At 51.7% G+C, this 17,740-nt stretch overlaps 1 protein-coding gene across 2 annotated transcripts in view; it reads right to left on the bottom strand.

The window, feature by feature from the left end:
- Window positions 1-9,151: 9,151 nt before the first annotated feature.
- GCN1 (GCN1 activator of EIF2AK4) overlaps window positions 9,152-17,740 on the bottom strand; it is a 55,089-nt gene continuing 46,500 nt past the window's right edge. Inside the window, exons 50-58 of one of the 2 annotated variants that reach the window (XM_006052972.4) lie at window positions 17,430-17,543; window positions 16,758-16,988; window positions 14,929-15,122; window positions 14,701-14,815; window positions 12,791-12,887; window positions 12,318-12,466; window positions 11,806-11,913; window positions 10,405-10,623; window positions 9,152-9,871 (exon numbers count right to left, since the gene is read on the bottom strand). In XM_006052972.4, the coding sequence (XP_006053034.2) occupies window positions 9,746-9,871; window positions 10,405-10,623; window positions 11,806-11,913; window positions 12,318-12,466; window positions 12,791-12,887; window positions 14,701-14,815; window positions 14,929-15,122; window positions 16,758-16,988; window positions 17,430-17,543 (1,353 nt within the window). In that variant the 3' untranslated portion in view covers window positions 9,152-9,745. Of the gene's footprint in view, window positions 9,872-10,404; window positions 10,624-11,050; window positions 11,152-11,805; window positions 11,914-12,317; window positions 12,467-12,790; window positions 12,888-14,700; window positions 14,816-14,928; window positions 15,123-16,757; window positions 16,989-17,429; window positions 17,544-17,740 lie in introns of those variants that run through there. The other variant, XR_327075.4, reaches the window with a different exon arrangement.

Genomic DNA, 17,740 nt, shown 5'->3' with positions numbered 1-17,740 from the left:
TGTGTAAGATGCACCCTTGAAATCGATAGCAGCAGCGCCCTCAGCTTCAGTTGCACCGCACCTACAGATAAAACTTCTGCAGATTGTGTGGTAGGAAGACCTGGGCCGCCGACGTTAAGCGGTATTCAGTTTATTATCAGCCCTAGGGTGGGTTGGTTGGTTTTTTTTTTCCGGGTTTAGAGTAAATTCCTACCTGAACTAAAAATAGGATGCGCCTACTGCCATCCTCCTTTGTAGAATTGCAGGGGGAAATGTAAGTTACTGATGAGTTCTGTATAGCTCTGTCCTTTTCTAGTCAAGTAGTTGCTAGATATTTCTTCTTGTTTTCCCAAACTTGTTTTGATTTTATACAAAGTAATGCCTGTGGAGTTTTTTTGTTTTTTGTTTTTTTTTTTAATGTACAGAAGCTTACCAGAAAGTACAAGTTACCATTTCCCCCCTCAGACCCACCCCTCACAGGTTACTAAGTTTTTTGATACCTTAAAACGGTTAACAAATATTTGTTGAATGAATAAATGTCTTTCAATGAATTGTCTTTGCCTGTGGAACACACATGTATGTAAATTGCCTTTTCTCTCTTAACAGCATACTTAGATCTTCTGTCATTTCACAACCACGGAACACTCCATCCTGGGCATACTATAATTTGACCACTCTGCTGTTGATAGGCATTCACGTTTACAATCTCTTATTATAAACAGTGTTGCAGGGAAGATCCTTGAGTAGCACATGGGGTGTCTTGACTCAAGCTTTAAGTTGTTTTTCCAGGAGCTGAGAATCAGCCTGGTGATGACCAAAGAACATGGGCTTAGGATCTGAAGGTACTAGCTGGGAGGGGAGCTCTTCATATGATCATTGAAACAAAATGGTCCTTCTTGCTCTGGGAAAGATTAGTGGGATCCCCTTTGATTTAGCAGTTTTAGAAAATACAAGAGAAGAAAGAAGCCTCAGTTTCCCCCAGGCAGGCACAGTCCACCATGCCCACCTGGTGAGGCAGAAGGTTGCTCTGGATCACCACCCCAACCTGCTCTGGAATCAAACAGGCTTTGGTTCAGTTGCTAGCTTTGAAGTCCTAGCACCACCCCTTAAAAGCTTTTGAGAGTCTGGAAAAATCACATCAGTGTCTCAGAGCCCCCAGTTACCTCATAATAGTTGTGAGGATGAAAAGAGATGTTTGCAAATCACCCGGCTCCTACAGGCATATGATAAACAGTAATAGTAATGCTGTTAAACATGAGGTCATTTTGCACTGACTCATTCCTGCTTTGGGCCATTTGCTGTTGCAGACCTTAGCGCACATGCCCAGGGAGGCCTCTTGAGAGCACAGCTGTAGGATACTTTGAAGAAGTGGAGCAGAACCAGCCATTATGAAGCCCAGACTCCTCTGACTTGCCTCCGTGTGCCTTCTAGGAGGCAATGGGTGTTAATTCCTGTGCTACAGACTCCAGGATAGAACTTTTCCCATCCAGGAGCTTTCAGTCTCATCAGAGATAAGACACACTTGTGAGGAATAAAAAAATACAAGATGAAACAGCTGTCAGATTAGCAGACTAGACTTCAGAGGAGAGCTAGCACTTTTGATTAGAATGGGGAAGGGGGTGGGGGGAAGGATTTCATCCTAGAGTTCTCATGGTGGAATTGGAATTTAAAGAGCTGGGAATGGCGGGTGTGTTTTAATAGCTGCTCTCATAGCCCCGAGGATGATGGGTGTTAGCCTTGAGGGAGAATTCCCCATGAGACAGGGTGTGTGCCTGGTTCCCCAAAGGGAAAATCTGAGCACATTTTCCTCTAGAAACATTGTTATACATGATCTAAACTACAATGCAGTGACTGGAACTATGTTATGGTAGATAAAGTCTCTATTTAGAACAACATAAACTTTTGTGTCCCCGGAGGTAAGCAGCAGTATGTGCTGCCAACGGGAAACTTTGTTCCACTGTTCTGAAGGGCCAGCTTAGCGATGATGAGCTTTGCAACACCACCTGTTCAGACCTTACAGCGACTACAGTGGGGGGCATTGAAAGTTCCTGAGCAGAGGAGCAGTATCAGAATGTTCTGGGGGGATGTTATCTGGTACAGGCACGCAGGAGGGATTTTCAGCTGCAGAGCTTTAACGAAGGCTACTACCGAAGCCCAGGTGTGACGTAACAGCAAGAAGGACCAGTACAAAAGACGATATGCAAACAGTATCTACCAAATTTTTAGAAAACAATTAGCCTGACACCTGGATCCCTTTACTAGTAAGGTAGGTATTGTGCACCTACTGGGAGCCAGCACTGAGGACCTAACAGGAGCGAAACAAAACTCCATCCTCAGGAATTTACAGTACAACTGGTGAAGACGAGGCAGTGAACATTTGAGGGCTCACAGCTGCCAGGCACTGATGGAGGAGCTGGAGAGGTGGCAGGAAATAAAGCTTTCAAGTCCCTGCTTCCATGGAGCTCACATTCTGATAGAAAATGCAAATAAATAAATGTTAAAAGGAAAAACCAAGGCGAGTAAGAGGGACAGAGTATACAGAGATTTACAGGACATACAGTGATGCCCTGAAGGCAGTGGGTATATACTGTTCATTCAGTAAGTCTGGTTGTGAATGAAGAGAAATGAAGGGGCTGCTGAGAACAGTGGGGTGAATAAAGTATTTTCCAGGATAGCGTAGGTAGAGGATTGGCAGCCAGTGAACAGTAAGGATAGAGTAGTAAGAATGGGAGGAAGATGGGTTAAGAGCACTTGAAAAAGCTCAGCTGGCAGAGGAGAGTCGAGTGCTGTGGAGGTGGAGGGGAAAGGGGAGGGACCCCTGAGTGCGAGGCCTGGGGTCAGAGCCAGCACTGCCCAGGGTGGGAGGACAGATGAGGGCTAGTGCAGCAGAGGCTGGGGAGGGACCTGGGAAATCCACAGTTCAGGCTGGTCACCAGTGGAGTCTGAACTTGAACTCTCTGTTGAGGGAAGAAGCAATTGCTGCAATCAGGTAACAGGAAGTGGGTGCAGATAAGACCAGAGGGCACCACCACCCAACATGCTGGTCCAGGAGGGAGGGAATAAACGGGACTGTGGTCTCTTCTCTGATGGACCTGAGAACTGGCCCGACTCCCCACCTGTACGCTGCAGGCCGAATTGGATCAAGAGACTTGGCCCTGCCCTTTGGTCGCCCCTCTTCGAGATCAAGTGGACATTAAGTCCCTAGATTGCAGGGACCATCCTGATACCCACTGGGACCTGGACATGGTGGGCACTTGGTTTCCATTCAGTTAAAGTGCAGCCACACCTAGAATTTACAGTTAGGAGCCTCAGAAATAACCTGATTGAACTTTCTCAAGTTTGCTTTCTGTGAAGTGTGGGCCAAATTTGGGGTCTCTCATTGTAACTCAAGGTCAGGCCCCCTCCCATTATAGGTAGAATTTTTCTCCCATCTTCAAGATTGGATCAGAATTTTCTAACTGCGGTCTAGAGACACCAAGGCCCTCTATGAGACTCAAAGGATTTGTGAAGCTGAAACATTTTCACAAAACTGAGATGTCATTTGCCTTTTCCACTCATTCCTTAAGAGTGCATGGTGGAGTCTCCCAGGGCTGCACAACATGGGCCATCACAGTCGACTGAATGCAGAAGCAGACGTGAGCATCCAGAAGTGCAGAGGCGTGCAAAAATGCAAAGCAGCGCTGCTCTCCTCGAACTTAACACTTGCTATATGGTTATCTATGCTACTGTGTAATAGATTTATTTCAGGTGAATTAATGGAGCTTCTAAAGTTGACCAGTTTTGCTAAGATAGTAAGTATCAGTAGGCAAGTTGCATATAAGCAAGAGTTCTTTGGGGTCTGCTACCATTTTTCACAGTGTAAAGGAGTCTTGGGGCTGAAATATTTGAGAAACACTGTGTTAAATACTGCAGTACCCCAAGCATCCCACTTCCCTTCTTTATGAGGGTCTAAATGGTAGTTTGTGACCCAGATGCCATCTCGACCAACTCTCAGAGCAGCTCACAGTGAATTGGTGTTTCCATGCAGACACACTCAGGAATCTCACCCAGAAATCCCACTGAGCTGATAATCTTTGGACTAGTTTTTCCAGTTTCCTAAGCTTTGTTACCATCAACACCTTCCTTTCTGCAGGGAACCCTCCTAGCAGCTCAGAACTGCCCAATGAAACAACAGGGCTCCACCTCTTCTAAAAAGTGAAACCCAGTCACTCCACAGAACCACATGCCAAGAACTTGTTTGTTAAATTCGCCTTCCAAAAGTATTTTTATAATATGGCCCTGGGGCTTGGTGACCACAATATCAAGAAATGTGGGTTTGCTTTTCCAGTTCTGCAGCCAACTGGCCACATGACCTTAAAGACGCTCCCTTCCTTCCCTACCTCAGTTTTGTTGTTGTTCAGTCATGTCTGACTCTTTGCAACTCTATGGACTGCAGCATGCCAGGCCTCCCTGTTCTCACCATCTCCCGAAGTTTGCCCAAGTTCATGTTCATTGTATCAGTGATGCTATCCAACCATCTCATTCTCTGACGCCTCTTCTGCTCTCGATCTTTCCCAGCATCAGGGACTTTTCCAATGAGTTGTCTGTGCACATCAGATGACCAAAATACTGGAGCTTCAGCTTCAGCATCAGTCCTTCCAATGAGTATTTGGAGTTGATTTCCCTTGACTGATCTCCTTGCTGTCCAAGGGACTTTCAGGAGTCTTCTCCAGCACCACAGTTTGAAGGCATCAATTCTTTGGTGCTCTGCCTTCGTTATGGTCAAGCTCTCACAACCATACGTGACCAATGGGGAGACCACAACCCTGACTATATGGACCTTCGTTGGCAGAGTAATGTCTCTGCTTTTCAACACACTGTCTAGGTCATAGCTTTCCTGCCAAGAAGCACTCATTTCTTGACTTCATGGCTGCAGTCACCATCTGCAGTGATTTTAGAGCCCAAGGAGAAGAAATCTGTCACTACTTCCACCTTTCCCCCTTCTATTTGCCATCAAGTAATGGGGCCACATGCCATGATCTTAATTTTTTTTTAATATTGAGTTTTAAGCTGGCTTTTTCACTCTCTTCCTTCACCCTCATCAAGAACTCTTTAGTTCCTCTTTGCTTTCTGCCATTAGAGTGGTATCATCTGCACATCTGAGGTTGTTGATGTTTCTCCCTCCTGTCTTGATTCCAGCTTATAACTCATCCAGTCCAGCATTTCTCCTCATAAAACAGGGGCTGGCTCCCAGCCTCTCCTGCTTCAGCAATGACAGGACTGCTGTCCAGCCCAGGCACAGTGAAGACCTGTCCATGTGCTTATGTGCCTCTCTTTCAGTGTTTCAGTTCAGTTCAGTTGCTCAGTCATGTCCAACTCCTTGCGACCCCATTAATCGCAGCACGCCAGGCCTCCCTGTCCATCACCAACTCCCAAAGTTCACTCAAACTCATGTCCATTGAGTCAGTGATGCCATCCAGCCATTTCATCCTGTCGTCCCCTTCTCCTCCTGCCCCCAATGCCTCCCAGCATCAGGGTCTTTTCCAATGAGTCAACTCTTCACATCAGGTGGCCAAAGTATTGGAGTTTCAGCTTTAGCATCAGTCCTTCCAAAGAACACCCAGGACTGATCTCCTTTAGAATGGACTGGTTGGATTTCCTTGCAGTCTAAGGGACTCTCAAGAGTCTTCTCCAACACCACAGTTCAAAAGCATCAATTCTCCAGCGCTCAGCTTTCTTCATAGTCTAACTCTCACATCCATACATGACCACTGGAAAAACCATAGCCTTGACTAGATGGACCTTTGTTAGCAAAGTAATGTGTCTGCTTTTGAATATGCTATCTAGGTTGGGCATAACTTTCCTTCCAAGGAGGAAGCGTCTTTTAATTTCATGGCTGCAGTCACCATCTGCAGTGATTTTGGAGCCCCCCAAAATAAAGTCTGACACTGTTTCCCCATCTATTTCCCATGAAGTGATGGGACTGGATGCCATGATCTTCGTTTTCTGAATGTTGAGCTTTAAGCCAACTTTTTCACTCTCTTTCACTTTCATCAAGAGGCTTTTTAGTTCCTCTTCACTTTCTGCCATAAGGGTGGTGTCATTCAAACACAGTAATCAATCCGCCAGAAAGATCTGACTCTAGGTTGATGGCTTTTCAAAACTTGAGCTCAAAAAATTAGCATCTGCAAATTCTGGGTCCACAGTTACCCCCAGATCAGAGCACTAGCAGAGCACTAGGTGCCCACGGTTCATTCTTTTTGTCCACACACCTCACTTTACTCACACCATCCACGTATGCAGCACCTCCTGCGGGCCCGGCCATGTAGAGGGCGTTACCTCACCCACTCCAGACAGCCTGGGGGGCTGGACTGTCACTGTCCAGACGAGGACACGTTCTGAGAGGTTAGGGGACATGCTCTGGATTAACGTGAAGCAGTCAAGTTAAGGTTTAAACCTGACTTCCAAGTCCATGCAGCTCCACCAGGGTGCTCTGTATGAGGATTTAAGTTAGGCTGGTTCCTGTTTTTCCTATTGCTCTTATTTAGAAAGGCTTGGAGCAGTTAAAGACCAGTCCACACAGAACCCGTTAGAAGAAAAACATCCCCATCCGCCTGTCTTGTTTTGACATCCACTCAGTAAAATAATGTCCCCAAATCCCTACCAATGAAATAGTGTTGACTCTGCAGATCCCCTGCCCTCTCCCAAACCCTCCAGCATCTTGGCAGTGGGATGAAGGGAACAACAAGGGACGTGAACCACGTCACACTCTCCTACATTTTAAAACAGTCTCAACGCCAAGATTCCAGAGGCTCCCAAAGTTAAAAGGTTAAGAATGCTCAGTTTAGTTTTCTCCAGATTAGCTAAAGGCACACTATCTTGTCACTGCCCTTCTAACACATGGCAGACAAAGACAGGGGTCCCCTCTCCCACAAAAGTCTCAGAGAAGTGTCTTTTCTAACAACTGGAAGTGTTGGAAGTGTCCTATATACAGGGTGAGGTATGGATCAGCCTGCAGAGCCACAGGGGAAGGCCTGGGGTGGCTCAGGCCCCTGGCCAGTCACCTGGAGCTGCCTCGGCACTTCACCTCATGCACTGCAGGACAAGAGAGGCCTGCAGGACCAGTCTATAGAGTGATGCAAGACAAGGCTTGTGCCCAGCTAGCCGGCGCAGCAGGAGGAAGAGCCAGGCTAAGGACACGAGTGGCTCCGGGGACAGACTGCCACTTATGACTATCCCGTGCCTCAATTTCCTCCTCAGGAAAAAAGTCCTAACTAGAGAAACTACTCCACAGATTGAGTGTGTTAAGTGGGGAAAAAAAAAAAAGCCAAATGGCACCTGTTATAATTACTATTAACCCCTAAAGGATAACTTTAAGACATATGGGGAGCTTCCATTCCAAATTCCTCATTTTGCAGATGAGAAAACTGGCCCAGAAAGGCTGGGCGACTCCTCTGAGGCTAAACAGCCCTACGAACCACCAGGGCAGATGGCTTCATTCTCTGCTGGCAAGCTCCTTCTCCTCCAGGGTTCGGTCTGGGCAGCTGTTTTCAGGACCGCAGTAATTATGGGCTGGCGGGATCCCCTTAACCTGCTCCACTGGCATGGCTGTGACAGCCCTTTGCAGCCCACCTTCAGACTCAGGGGATGCACGTCAGTGCACTCCAGGATTCTGAGTCATCTCCGTCTGTGAATCAACCTTCCTCCGTCCATCCATCCTGAATAGAGATCTCCCTGTCCTCCGGTCTCTGAATGGGAACCCGGTGTTTCTCCTTGGAAAACGTCAGTGTGTCAGTCGCTCGGCCATGTCTGACTCTTTGTGACCCCATGGACTGTAGCTCGCCAGGCTCCTGTGTCTGTGGGATTCTCCAGGCAAGAATATTGGAGCAGGTAGCCATGCCCTTCTCCAAGGGATCTTCCTGACCCAGGGACTGAACCTGGGTCACCTGCATTACGAGCAGATTCTTTACTGTCTGAGCCACTAGGCAGGTTTGGACTTTGCTTACTCCGAGTCCTCCAGCTGTAAGTACCATCAGGCTCTCCCGATTTCAGACTAGGGACAGCACACCAGAGGTGGACACAAGTGTCTGCTCTAAGATCCTGGAGGAAGCACTGAACACTTACCTCGGGCGCTTCAAAGAGGCTTCCCAGCCCACAACCCCTGCCTCCCGTGAGAACGCCACCGGCCTCCCAGGGCCGGCCGGCAAAGGCGACTGCAGCTGCAACTGGCTTGCTGGACGTATGCCCCAGGCAGCTGGGAGCCTGCTGGCAATCATCTGACTCCCAGGAGCAGAGGGCAGTTACCATGGCTACCAAAGCTGTAACCATTGGCTGCTTTGGCCGTGAGGACCGGCTCAGCTGCCCTCTCAAGGTCCCTTCCAGCCCTGGGACTCCACAGTTCCAATGAGCCCGTGGAGACCACGTCTGCTGCAAGAAAATAGGAAGTCCTGTGACACACAAAGCTCAGGCACCTCAGAGGTCACCTGTCGTATTCATCAGAAGTGCTGAGTCACAAGGTTACTTTCTACCTCCGCTGCATTATTAATAAGCAAAGCCTCACTTTTGTTTGTTTTTTGGTATAGTACTTCAGGCCTTTTATAACGTGAGCTCGCTCCCACCGTGTTTCATTTTCTCCCTTCCTTTTACAGCTCATACCAGAAATTTTGGTACAAGTTTTGTTCCGTATTGTGACCAGGGAAAACAGCCCAGGAACACTTGCGTCACTGGGGCCCGGAGGGGCGGGCTCCATCAGACAGGACGCCTGGATCACGAGCCTTCTAAGAACCAGGAGGAAGGAAGTCATTCATAAAGGAGGCAGATGCTCAACTGCGACTTTGGTTTCCTCTTGCAATTCTGATTACAGGAATGTGGTTTGTTCTTATTCCACATAAGGGAAGACTTTCTCTGTAAAACTCGACTCTCAGAAGCTGCCTACCTTTCTGAGTTAGGACAGAACAGGGAGGCAGCTGATTCAACCCCTAGGATCTCCACACCAGTGAGATCTCAGGTCTGACTGCAGCCCTCTTGAGATCTGGTGGCTGCAGGTATCTATGGGACTTCAGAGAGCAGGAGAGATGCCCAGAAATCAGAGTTGCCTGTGCTCACGGGAACAGCTGCATGCACCCTTGCCTTGCTCCTGATGCACGAAGCTTCATGTTTAGTGGATGTTCGGAGATTTTTAAAAATCTGCTTATCAAGATCAAATCAAAGCCTTTATTCAACATCCCTCCTTCAAACTACCTGCGTTTAAACCTACTCCCCTCCCCCAACTTGCAAACTACTAGGGCTGTGCGAGTTTTGTCCCTGTCACCTGATGGGTCAGATTCAGGTGAGCTGCACAATGCTGAAAAGCCACGCTGAGACACTGCACGGGCAGGCTTCCGCGGTTCTCTGCCCCCTCGGGATCTAGGCAGAGGTTGGAAGCACTGGCCCTGGAGCCAGAGCTCTGGCACAAGAGACCAGGAGGCAGACGTCTGAGCCTCACATTCTGGACCCAGCCACGCAGAGTGGACAAGCAGCTCCTGGTGACCGCTGGGCGAGGCTCATGCGTGTGCTTTTTCTTGTCTTCTCCAAAGAAAAGGGTGAGAGATGGAGGAGGCAATTTTCAGTTGTGTGTAGGTTTGATTTAAGGCTTTGGCTGTGGTCTGTTGATACATTAAAATACTTTCTGGGAACGCCATCTCCTAAGCTCCCCATCAGAACAAATGTATTTTCAAAAATGAAAACAGTGAACAAAGAGGTGGAGCTGAAATGCTGATGCAAAGCCCAGCGGACGGGCCTGGGTCTGTCAGGTCAGGATGGTGTCGTCCACCTGCTCCATGGAGTCAGCCTGGCCGGCCAGCTTCTTCAGAGACCTCCGGTTGCATTCATTCAGCACTTCCAAGCTGGCCACATCCAGGATCTTGCAGAGGGACTGGGGGAAGGAGGGAAACGAGGGGACAAAATGAGGAAATATGGCTTCAGCTTTCTCCAATCAAAGACAACACTGAACGCGAACCCAGAACTAGAACCACTGAGGGGGACCCTGGCAAAGGAAGGGAATTGAGTGGATCCAGAGACAGCCAAGACATGCAGGCCTCACACCCCGAGCCGATGACGGAGTGGGGCCTGGAGTGCTCAGCGCTTCAAAGGTGGCTCAGCAGGCAGGGGGCTGAGGGACAGGACTCTGGGCCTCAACAGGCAGCCCTGGGAGGTCTGTTACAGGTTTGGGAGCCACCTGAGATTTTACTTGGAGGAGGAACCCTGCTGCTGAAAGGAATCTCAACACCTCAGGAATAGAGGGAGTGTTTTTAGGCACCAGACTGGATGACTACCAGATGACTATCTGCCCATCAACACTCATGCCTATAGGGTAGCAGAGTACAAGCCTTAAACACTGTCACGCAGAAGGCCCACAAGACAAGCGCCCAGAAGCCGTGGGGAGGCCCACCAGTCCCAGGCTCCCACCTGAAACACCTCCTCTCCCTGCCTCATCTTGAGGAGGTTGACAATCGCCTGGTCACTGTAGGCCCTGACGACGGTGTTTTTATCCTTGGTGTTGTCCAGGAGGGCCTTCAGGATGGGCTTGATGGCCTGGGGGTCCAGGGCAGGCAGCGGGTCCTTGTTTGCCCACCAGATCATCTTCTCAGCCACCAACCTGATGTCACTGGATGGGTTCTGCAGACACTGTGAAGAGGAGCGTGGGCCTTCCATCAGGCACATCCAGCCTGCTCCTTGCCACAGCCCCGGCTCTGCCCTGACGCTGCCCTCGTCGTGGGACCTGACCCCCTGCTCCCTCCGCAGCATTCCCACTGTGGGAGGGCGGCTGGGTGTGTTCGGACCCTACCTTCTCCACGTCATCTCACACCACCCTCTCCTTGGCTCAGCACTCTCAGCCCACGAGGGCTTCCAACTTCCTCAAACGCCCCACGCTGCTTCCTGCCTTGCGCCCCTGCACTGGCGGGTCCCACTACCTGGGGCGTGCTTGCCCCAGATCCTCACCTGGTCAGTCCCCTCTCATCCTTCAGGCCTCAGCTCAGATGTCAGCCTTCAGGCATCTCCCCGACAGCCCTATCTATCTAGATGAGGGCCCTCCCACAGGCTCTTTGTGTACCTCCGCCTCCAGAGATCTTGTCTGCCCCGTTCACCTCTGTACTTCAGGGTCTAGCCCGGCCAGGAGCACAGCAGGTCCTCAGTAATAAACACTGACGACAGCTGCACGCGGGGTGATACAGGCTCAGTCCAATCAGGGCCCTGTACACCCTCCTCTCTGGGTGTCTGCAGGGTGGGGACAGCAGCCGTGGGAGCCTCCCTGCTCAGAGTGAGGCCAGTGCACCAGGGCCACTGACACTGCCCGGGAGCTGGTTACAAAGGCAGGGTGTAGGGCTCGGCTGCATTTCTTAAAACGTAGGTTCTGGTTCTGTGTGCACACCAGCGTTTGAGCAGTATGCTCTATCACACAGATGCTGGAGGCCCCTCTGCCGGGCTCCCCAGCTTTCCCAAGAGGGTCCTGCAGCCACCAGAGCAGCCATGCCTGCTAATTACTGTCACGCCTACTAACGGGAGGCAGGTCTGCCACAAAGTTTGAAAAATTGGGATGCCTATAAAGAATGCCTAAAATAGAGGTTCTTAACTTGATTTGGGGTCATGGATGTATGGGAGACTCTTGACAAAAAGTTGGGCCAAAAAAAAAAAAAAAAAAAAGTTGGGCAGTCTTCCACAGACCATTCTGCACCCCAGCCCTACGGGCTCAGAGACCCCCCACCCCTCAGCCCTGCAGGCCACCCTCAGAGTGCCTGGAACACACAGACACACTTCCGGTGTCTTCTGGTCACAGATCCATCTCATGAGCCAGGCTGCCCCACTCACCTTAATGAACAGGCTGGAGAGTTTGGCCGGCAACTGTCCTCCTCCGGTCTCGATGTGGTGCTTCATCAAGAAGCCCATGCCCCGGACCCCACTCACGGCGATGGGGATCTGGAAAGTGAGCAGAGAGCTAGACAGGGTGCCTCCAGCTCCCTCCTTGGGGCAGCAGGGCCATACACCATCCCTTCCCCAGGCACTTCCGGGGACCCTGGCTCTCCACCAGCAGTCCCCACCCCACCCCCGACTACATCACCTCCAAGACCTTTTGACGGCTCTTATCAAGAGCTTCTGCCTGGCTGTGGGGCAGGTGAACAAAGCCTGAGACACTAGTTCCCAGAAACAGAATCAGAGACTTTCTGGCCTAGAAGGGACCTCTGGATGCTCCAACCCAAACTCCTCACTGTTTAGATGATGAAACTGGTGCCCAGGGAGACCAAGCACTGGTCCCAGGGCACAGGAAGTTACTGGCAAGAGTGAAATTCTGACCACCTGGTCTGGCTGCCCCAAAGCCTTACCCTGTCCGCCATGGCGTTGCTGAGGATCATGTCCTGGACGTCGCTGCCATACTTGCCTATGCAGAGTCTGCCAGGAGCCACGCTCACAGCCACGGAGAGAGCCAGGCTCCGCCCATGCCGAACCATCCAGTCAATGCCAGACACGTCCGCTGGGTGGAAGGACACAGGGGGGTTGACCTGCACCGTCTACCACCCGTGAAGCCCACCTCCACCACCTGAGACTCGTGTGTCAGCTCAGAGCCTGGTGGGAACCCCAGTCCTCATTGCACACAGACCTCCCTGCCCGAAGTGGCCGCTCCCTCACAGGCCACTCCCAACCACAGCTGCGTCCTCGGAGCAGAGATGCTCCAGGCTGCAAGACCCCTGGAAACTCCGTTTTGACATTTCCAAGGAGAGGGTGGTCCAGCTGCCAGAAGACCCTCTGAGGGGCAGGGAGGCAGAGAGGCCCCGAAAAGTGCACACAAGAGGCCTACCCAGCAAGTACTGCTGAAGAACGGTGCTGAGCTCCTCTTCCGTCAGAAAGGCACACAGCTCCCCCAGGCACCCAGCCGAGGAGATGCGCGTGTTGTCCTGACGGGGCAGAGAAGGTAGTGAACCAGGGTGCCACCTCACATGGGCTCCACGGGCACCAGGGCGGGAGGGAGGCAGACGCCAAGTCCAGTCTTCCCTGCAGGCGCACTCACTCCCGCCGCCAGAGCAGGGCTGCCACTCACTGCGGCTGCCACTCGGCATCGAGTTAAAAATTACACACCCAGCACTTAACTTAATTATAGAAAACTCCAGCGTGTGTGCATATGGTGATCATCATCATAATAGCAACAATAACTGTATTTACATAGCACCTTTCTTCTTACAAGCCTGAATACTTTACGTTTATTATCTCAGTTACTATCAACAGCCCTGTGAGGCGGGAAGGGATGCAAGCTCTGCCCTTAGTCCTCAGGGAAGGTGGTTAGAGGACCACTGGGAGCTCCACCTCAACCTCACCCCACCTCACCCTACTCCCAAACCTCTCATGTGTCCGCCTATGTCCAGAGAGGCTCCCTGCTGCCCCAACATTGTGTGGGTCTGTCCTGGGAAGTCAAACTGAAGCTCTAATCAGCCCAAGGCAATAGGGAAAGGCTGAGGGTTCTGTGTCAAAACCAAAGTCTCGTACATAAGCGCTTCCTGGCCGCTCTCCCTGCTGGCTCACTACAGGATGCTGTGCAGAGGATTTGGGGTTACGTGCTATAATATTCGAAGTGCCAACTTGGCGTGCCTCTCCCAAACAAAACAACCAAAGAACCAACCAGGGCCTCAAGGGCCCATGGGGAGACATGAGCCAGGCCGGCACCCTGGATTGCCACCTCTGATCCAGCGGAAGTTCTGAGGGGGAGGAGGGTGGCCGGCCGGCAGTCTGGGCCTCTGAGCTCCCAGGTGTCACGCGAGGCTAAAGCTGGCTCTCTCTGACACAACACCCACTCTCTCAAAGGAGTCTATTTTAAGCTCCATTGTGGTGAAATGCAAATTGGTTTGTGTACTAACTTTTGCTTGCACTGTGAGTGGCCCTATAAAACCCTGACAGACCGTGACCAAGAGAAGGCAGAGGCTCCCTTCTGTGCCACAAAAGGCCGGGGCCTCAGCTGCAGGGGATAACCGGCCCCGGACATGGGCAAACGAGGTGCAGCTCCGCGCAAACCCCAAGGCCTCCCTCCAGAGATCAGCCCCACAGTGTCGATCTGGCGACATGGCAGAGACGTCTGTCAAAGGGGAAAGAGAAAATCCTTCTCAAAGACTCAACCACTTTGGGGCTCACCAGAGCGCAAGGCAGCCAACTGGTACTTCACAGATGCTTGCAGACTGGGCCAGGAAGGGCCTTGGGACAGAGAACCAGGAGTCATGGGCTCAGTCCCAGTTCTCACTCTACCACATGGTAGGGCACGGCCCCAGGTCAGTCTGCCCCTCACAAACAGGGCTGAGCACCCCGCTCTGGACAGACACCAGACACTGTTTCCTGGGGGCTGTGCCCACACTTCATTTACTTATGGGCAAGGCTCTGCACATCAGCAAATGTTTCCCGAGCCAAAAAACAAAACTCAGCATTTTACAACTGGGGAAATGAGGGGCAGAGCGGGGGAAGCGACTTGTTTAAGACTGGAGAACAAATGAACGAGACCTGGGACTTTAGAAACCTTAGGTTCCCTTACCTATATGATACGTCGTCCATATCAATACTAAGTGCCTATCTCCCTCAAGACCAGAGGTGTGGCAAACCACAGAGCGACACAAATGTCGGGAGTGATGATCACTCCTAACCAGGTTCTGCTTCTCGAGGCAGAGACACCAGCCCAAGGGAAGGGAAACCAGCCCAACCCGCGCGCCCCACGTCCACCTGCGGCAGTACCTCGTCGTGTCCCAGCATGCTCAGCAGGAGCGAGACGATGTTTTTCCGGATGACCACATCCACTTTGGCCCCCGCTCCCTGAATCACAAACCTCAGGGCCTGCAGCATGGTGTCCCTGCAGAACCAACATGCCCGACTCAAACCCAACTGTCCTCCACTCGCGCTCCCACTGCACAGGCAGGGCCGGGCCACCCCAGGGCCACAGCTCTCCCTGCGCCAGTGCCTCACCTGACGCCTGGGTCCTCCATGACCCGGATGCCATTCAGCAGCTCCGTGAAAAGAGGATCCACCTTGATGTGGATGGAAATGAGCTTTCCTAGCGCATCGGCGGCCTTCAGGCGCACGCCGCGGTTAGAGTCCTGCAGGGCTTTGGTGAAGGTGGTCTGCAGCTGGGGCAGGAAGGGCTTCAGGGCAATGCCAACCTGTCAGAGAGACCCCCATCCCAGAGCCTGGCTGAGGGGGAGTGCAGGCCACAAGGCACACAGGCATGAAAACAGAGCACCCCGAACCCACGGGGCTCCACATTCAGGCTGGGAGTAGAGGCGCCGCAAGATGGGGGAGCCCAGCACAGAGGGTCCCCTTAGCCTCCTCTTCTGCTTCCAGCTTCCCACGGGCGGGGAACCATCAGCTCGGCTTAGGGGAGTTCTGCCCACGTGGGCAAGTGACTCGAAACCCCTGGCTCTGAATACATTACAGAGCGGGCCAGCAGACCTGTCAGTACCGTGGAAGAACATTCTGCAAAGGCAGATAAACAGGCCAGGTGCCACCTACTGCACACAATCCTACAGAACAGGTGGCTTCGGGAGGTCATCCCTGTACACACATGCACCCATGCACTGACAATCCAGTCTGAGTCCTGACCACGTGGAGGAAAAGACGCACATCTGTGACAAACTACAGATGGGTCCCAGAGGAAAGATCTACTCAAGGCTAAAAGGGAAGGAAAAAGAAGCTGTTTGGAGGCTCAATGCCATTTAGGGTCTAGAGACACTGGGGTTGGGGCTGGCAGGCTGCTGGGAGGCGGACCACAGAATAAAGCCAGCAAAGCTGTGGTGAGAGCCACCTGCCCACGGGTGACACCTGGCTCACAGCCTGTGGGACAAACTCCAGGAGGGAAAGGTTCCATCTGGACACAGAATTCATATACACACATCTGGACACAGAATTAACACACACACACACACACACACACACACATATACAAAAACGGCACAGAATGGAAGATAAAGATGATACTTAAATAAAAAGAAAAAAGAAAAGACAATTTCCAACAGAACGAGACTGATGCTCACAGTCCCATTTTTTAGCTGGGAAGTTGCTCCCCCACACTTTTCTCACAGAAAGAAAAGAGCTACCACTCTCTTAAGCTTTTGTTTCCAAACCACAAGCAAAAAAATTTTTTTTAACAAAATAAATCTTGGCTGTTTATAACTCTCTAAGCCTAAAGGCTTTAATTATTGGCCTGTAAAGTATCAGAAACAGTTAATGTGTTGCTTCACTTCTGACACTTTGGGCAAAAACTGAAGTTACTGCAGTTGCTCTTGGACTTCCTTTGCATTCTCTCCTCAGATTCTCTTCATCTCCCTTTATGAGGTAGTCATAAAGATGGGAAATGTATGTGAACAAGGTTTCTATTGTACTCACGTGGCCCTGGATTTTGTCCTTTGAATCAACCACTTCTAATAAAAGCGATTATCAGACACACACACGCTGGTGTGTTGAGTTAGAACGTGTCATTAGATGTTATTTCACCTGAGCCCCATATCTCACAGCCCTTTGAGAGACAAGCAGTGTTGTACCCTCAAAACACAAGTGAAGGAGCAGACTCAGAAGTTGTATGACCTTCTGAGGTCATTCTGGCCACACATCTGCCAAGTGGTGGACCTGGACTTGACCATGTGTTGTGAGTCTAGAGACCAAGGTCTTTGCTCCCTCTGCTCTGCCGACTCCCAGGCAGCGCTGTCACCCTGCCTGCACAGCACAGTGGGTGCTGGTCTCCTGTGCACAGATCTGTGCTCTAAGATCCGCGTGGACCAAGTGAACCTGTCAGTCCTCACCTTGGCCAGCAAGAGGCTGAGTGTCTCAAGCAGAGCCGCCTTCACGTTCCAGCTGAACCGGTCCCCCAGGATGCGAATCAGAGGGCCAGTGATGTTGACCACGGATGGCCGCAGGGCGTCCGCCGAGGTCAGGCGGATCACCAAGCCTAACGCTTTGGCGGCTTCCTCCTTCTGTTCCGGGCTGCCAGTCAGGACCCCCTCCCGCAGCACTGGAAGGATGGATGTTACCCCCTGACAAGAGAACCACACCTGAGAGTCAAATCGCAAAGGTTCTGGGCCCAGGTGTCCCCGACCCGAAGCCAGGAGCTTCTGTCAGCCACCCTCTCTTCAACTCCATGAGCGACCGAGTCGGGTGGCCGGGGTCGTGGCCTGAGGGTGCTGGCTGGGGAACAGTCTCCTCGACTTGACAGTGACGAGAGCAGAGTCCCTGCAGCCCTGTCACTTATCTGCTCTGAGGTGACCTCCACAGCTGAAACTGGAGGTGGTGAACTCTGACCCTGTCCCCGCGGGGCCACCATGGGGAAGAAACACGCTGTCCGTGGAGGTGCGCAACAGCACCTAGAGCACTACGTGGAGTAACACGCAGCTACTCCAGCGGCCCCAGCGCTGGGGACCCGGGGAAGGCAGAGGAGGGCCACACGCCCGCGGGGCCCCGCCCAGGGCCTGGCTCACCTTCTTCGGGAGGCAGAAGCCTGGCACGTGCTCGCCTCTGCTCTCATTTCCTATGAACCGGATTTCCTTGTGCAGTTCCTCAATGAGGGCCAGCTGGTTGCCCGCATCCAATTTCTGTGGGACACCGGGGAAAAGCAAAGAGGATGTCAGGGCTCAAGTCAAGCCCTCTCAAGACAGCAGGGGGAAGGAAGGGGGTGGGCAGGAGTACAGGCAAGACTGGCCATGCATGGACAGATGCTGAAGCTGGCTGACAGCACCTAGTCTTAGAAACGCCTGGAACTGTCTTCACCAGAGGTGGTCCAGCAGCCCCT

Source organism: Bubalus bubalis, chromosome 17 (genome assembly GCF_019923935.1).
Source record: "Bubalus bubalis isolate 160015118507 breed Murrah chromosome 17, NDDB_SH_1, whole genome shotgun sequence".
Taxonomy (NCBI): Eukaryota; Metazoa; Chordata; class Mammalia; order Artiodactyla; family Bovidae; genus Bubalus; species Bubalus bubalis.
Note: the sequence above shows the minus strand (reverse complement) of the source record. Positions and strands in the feature narration are given on the sequence as shown.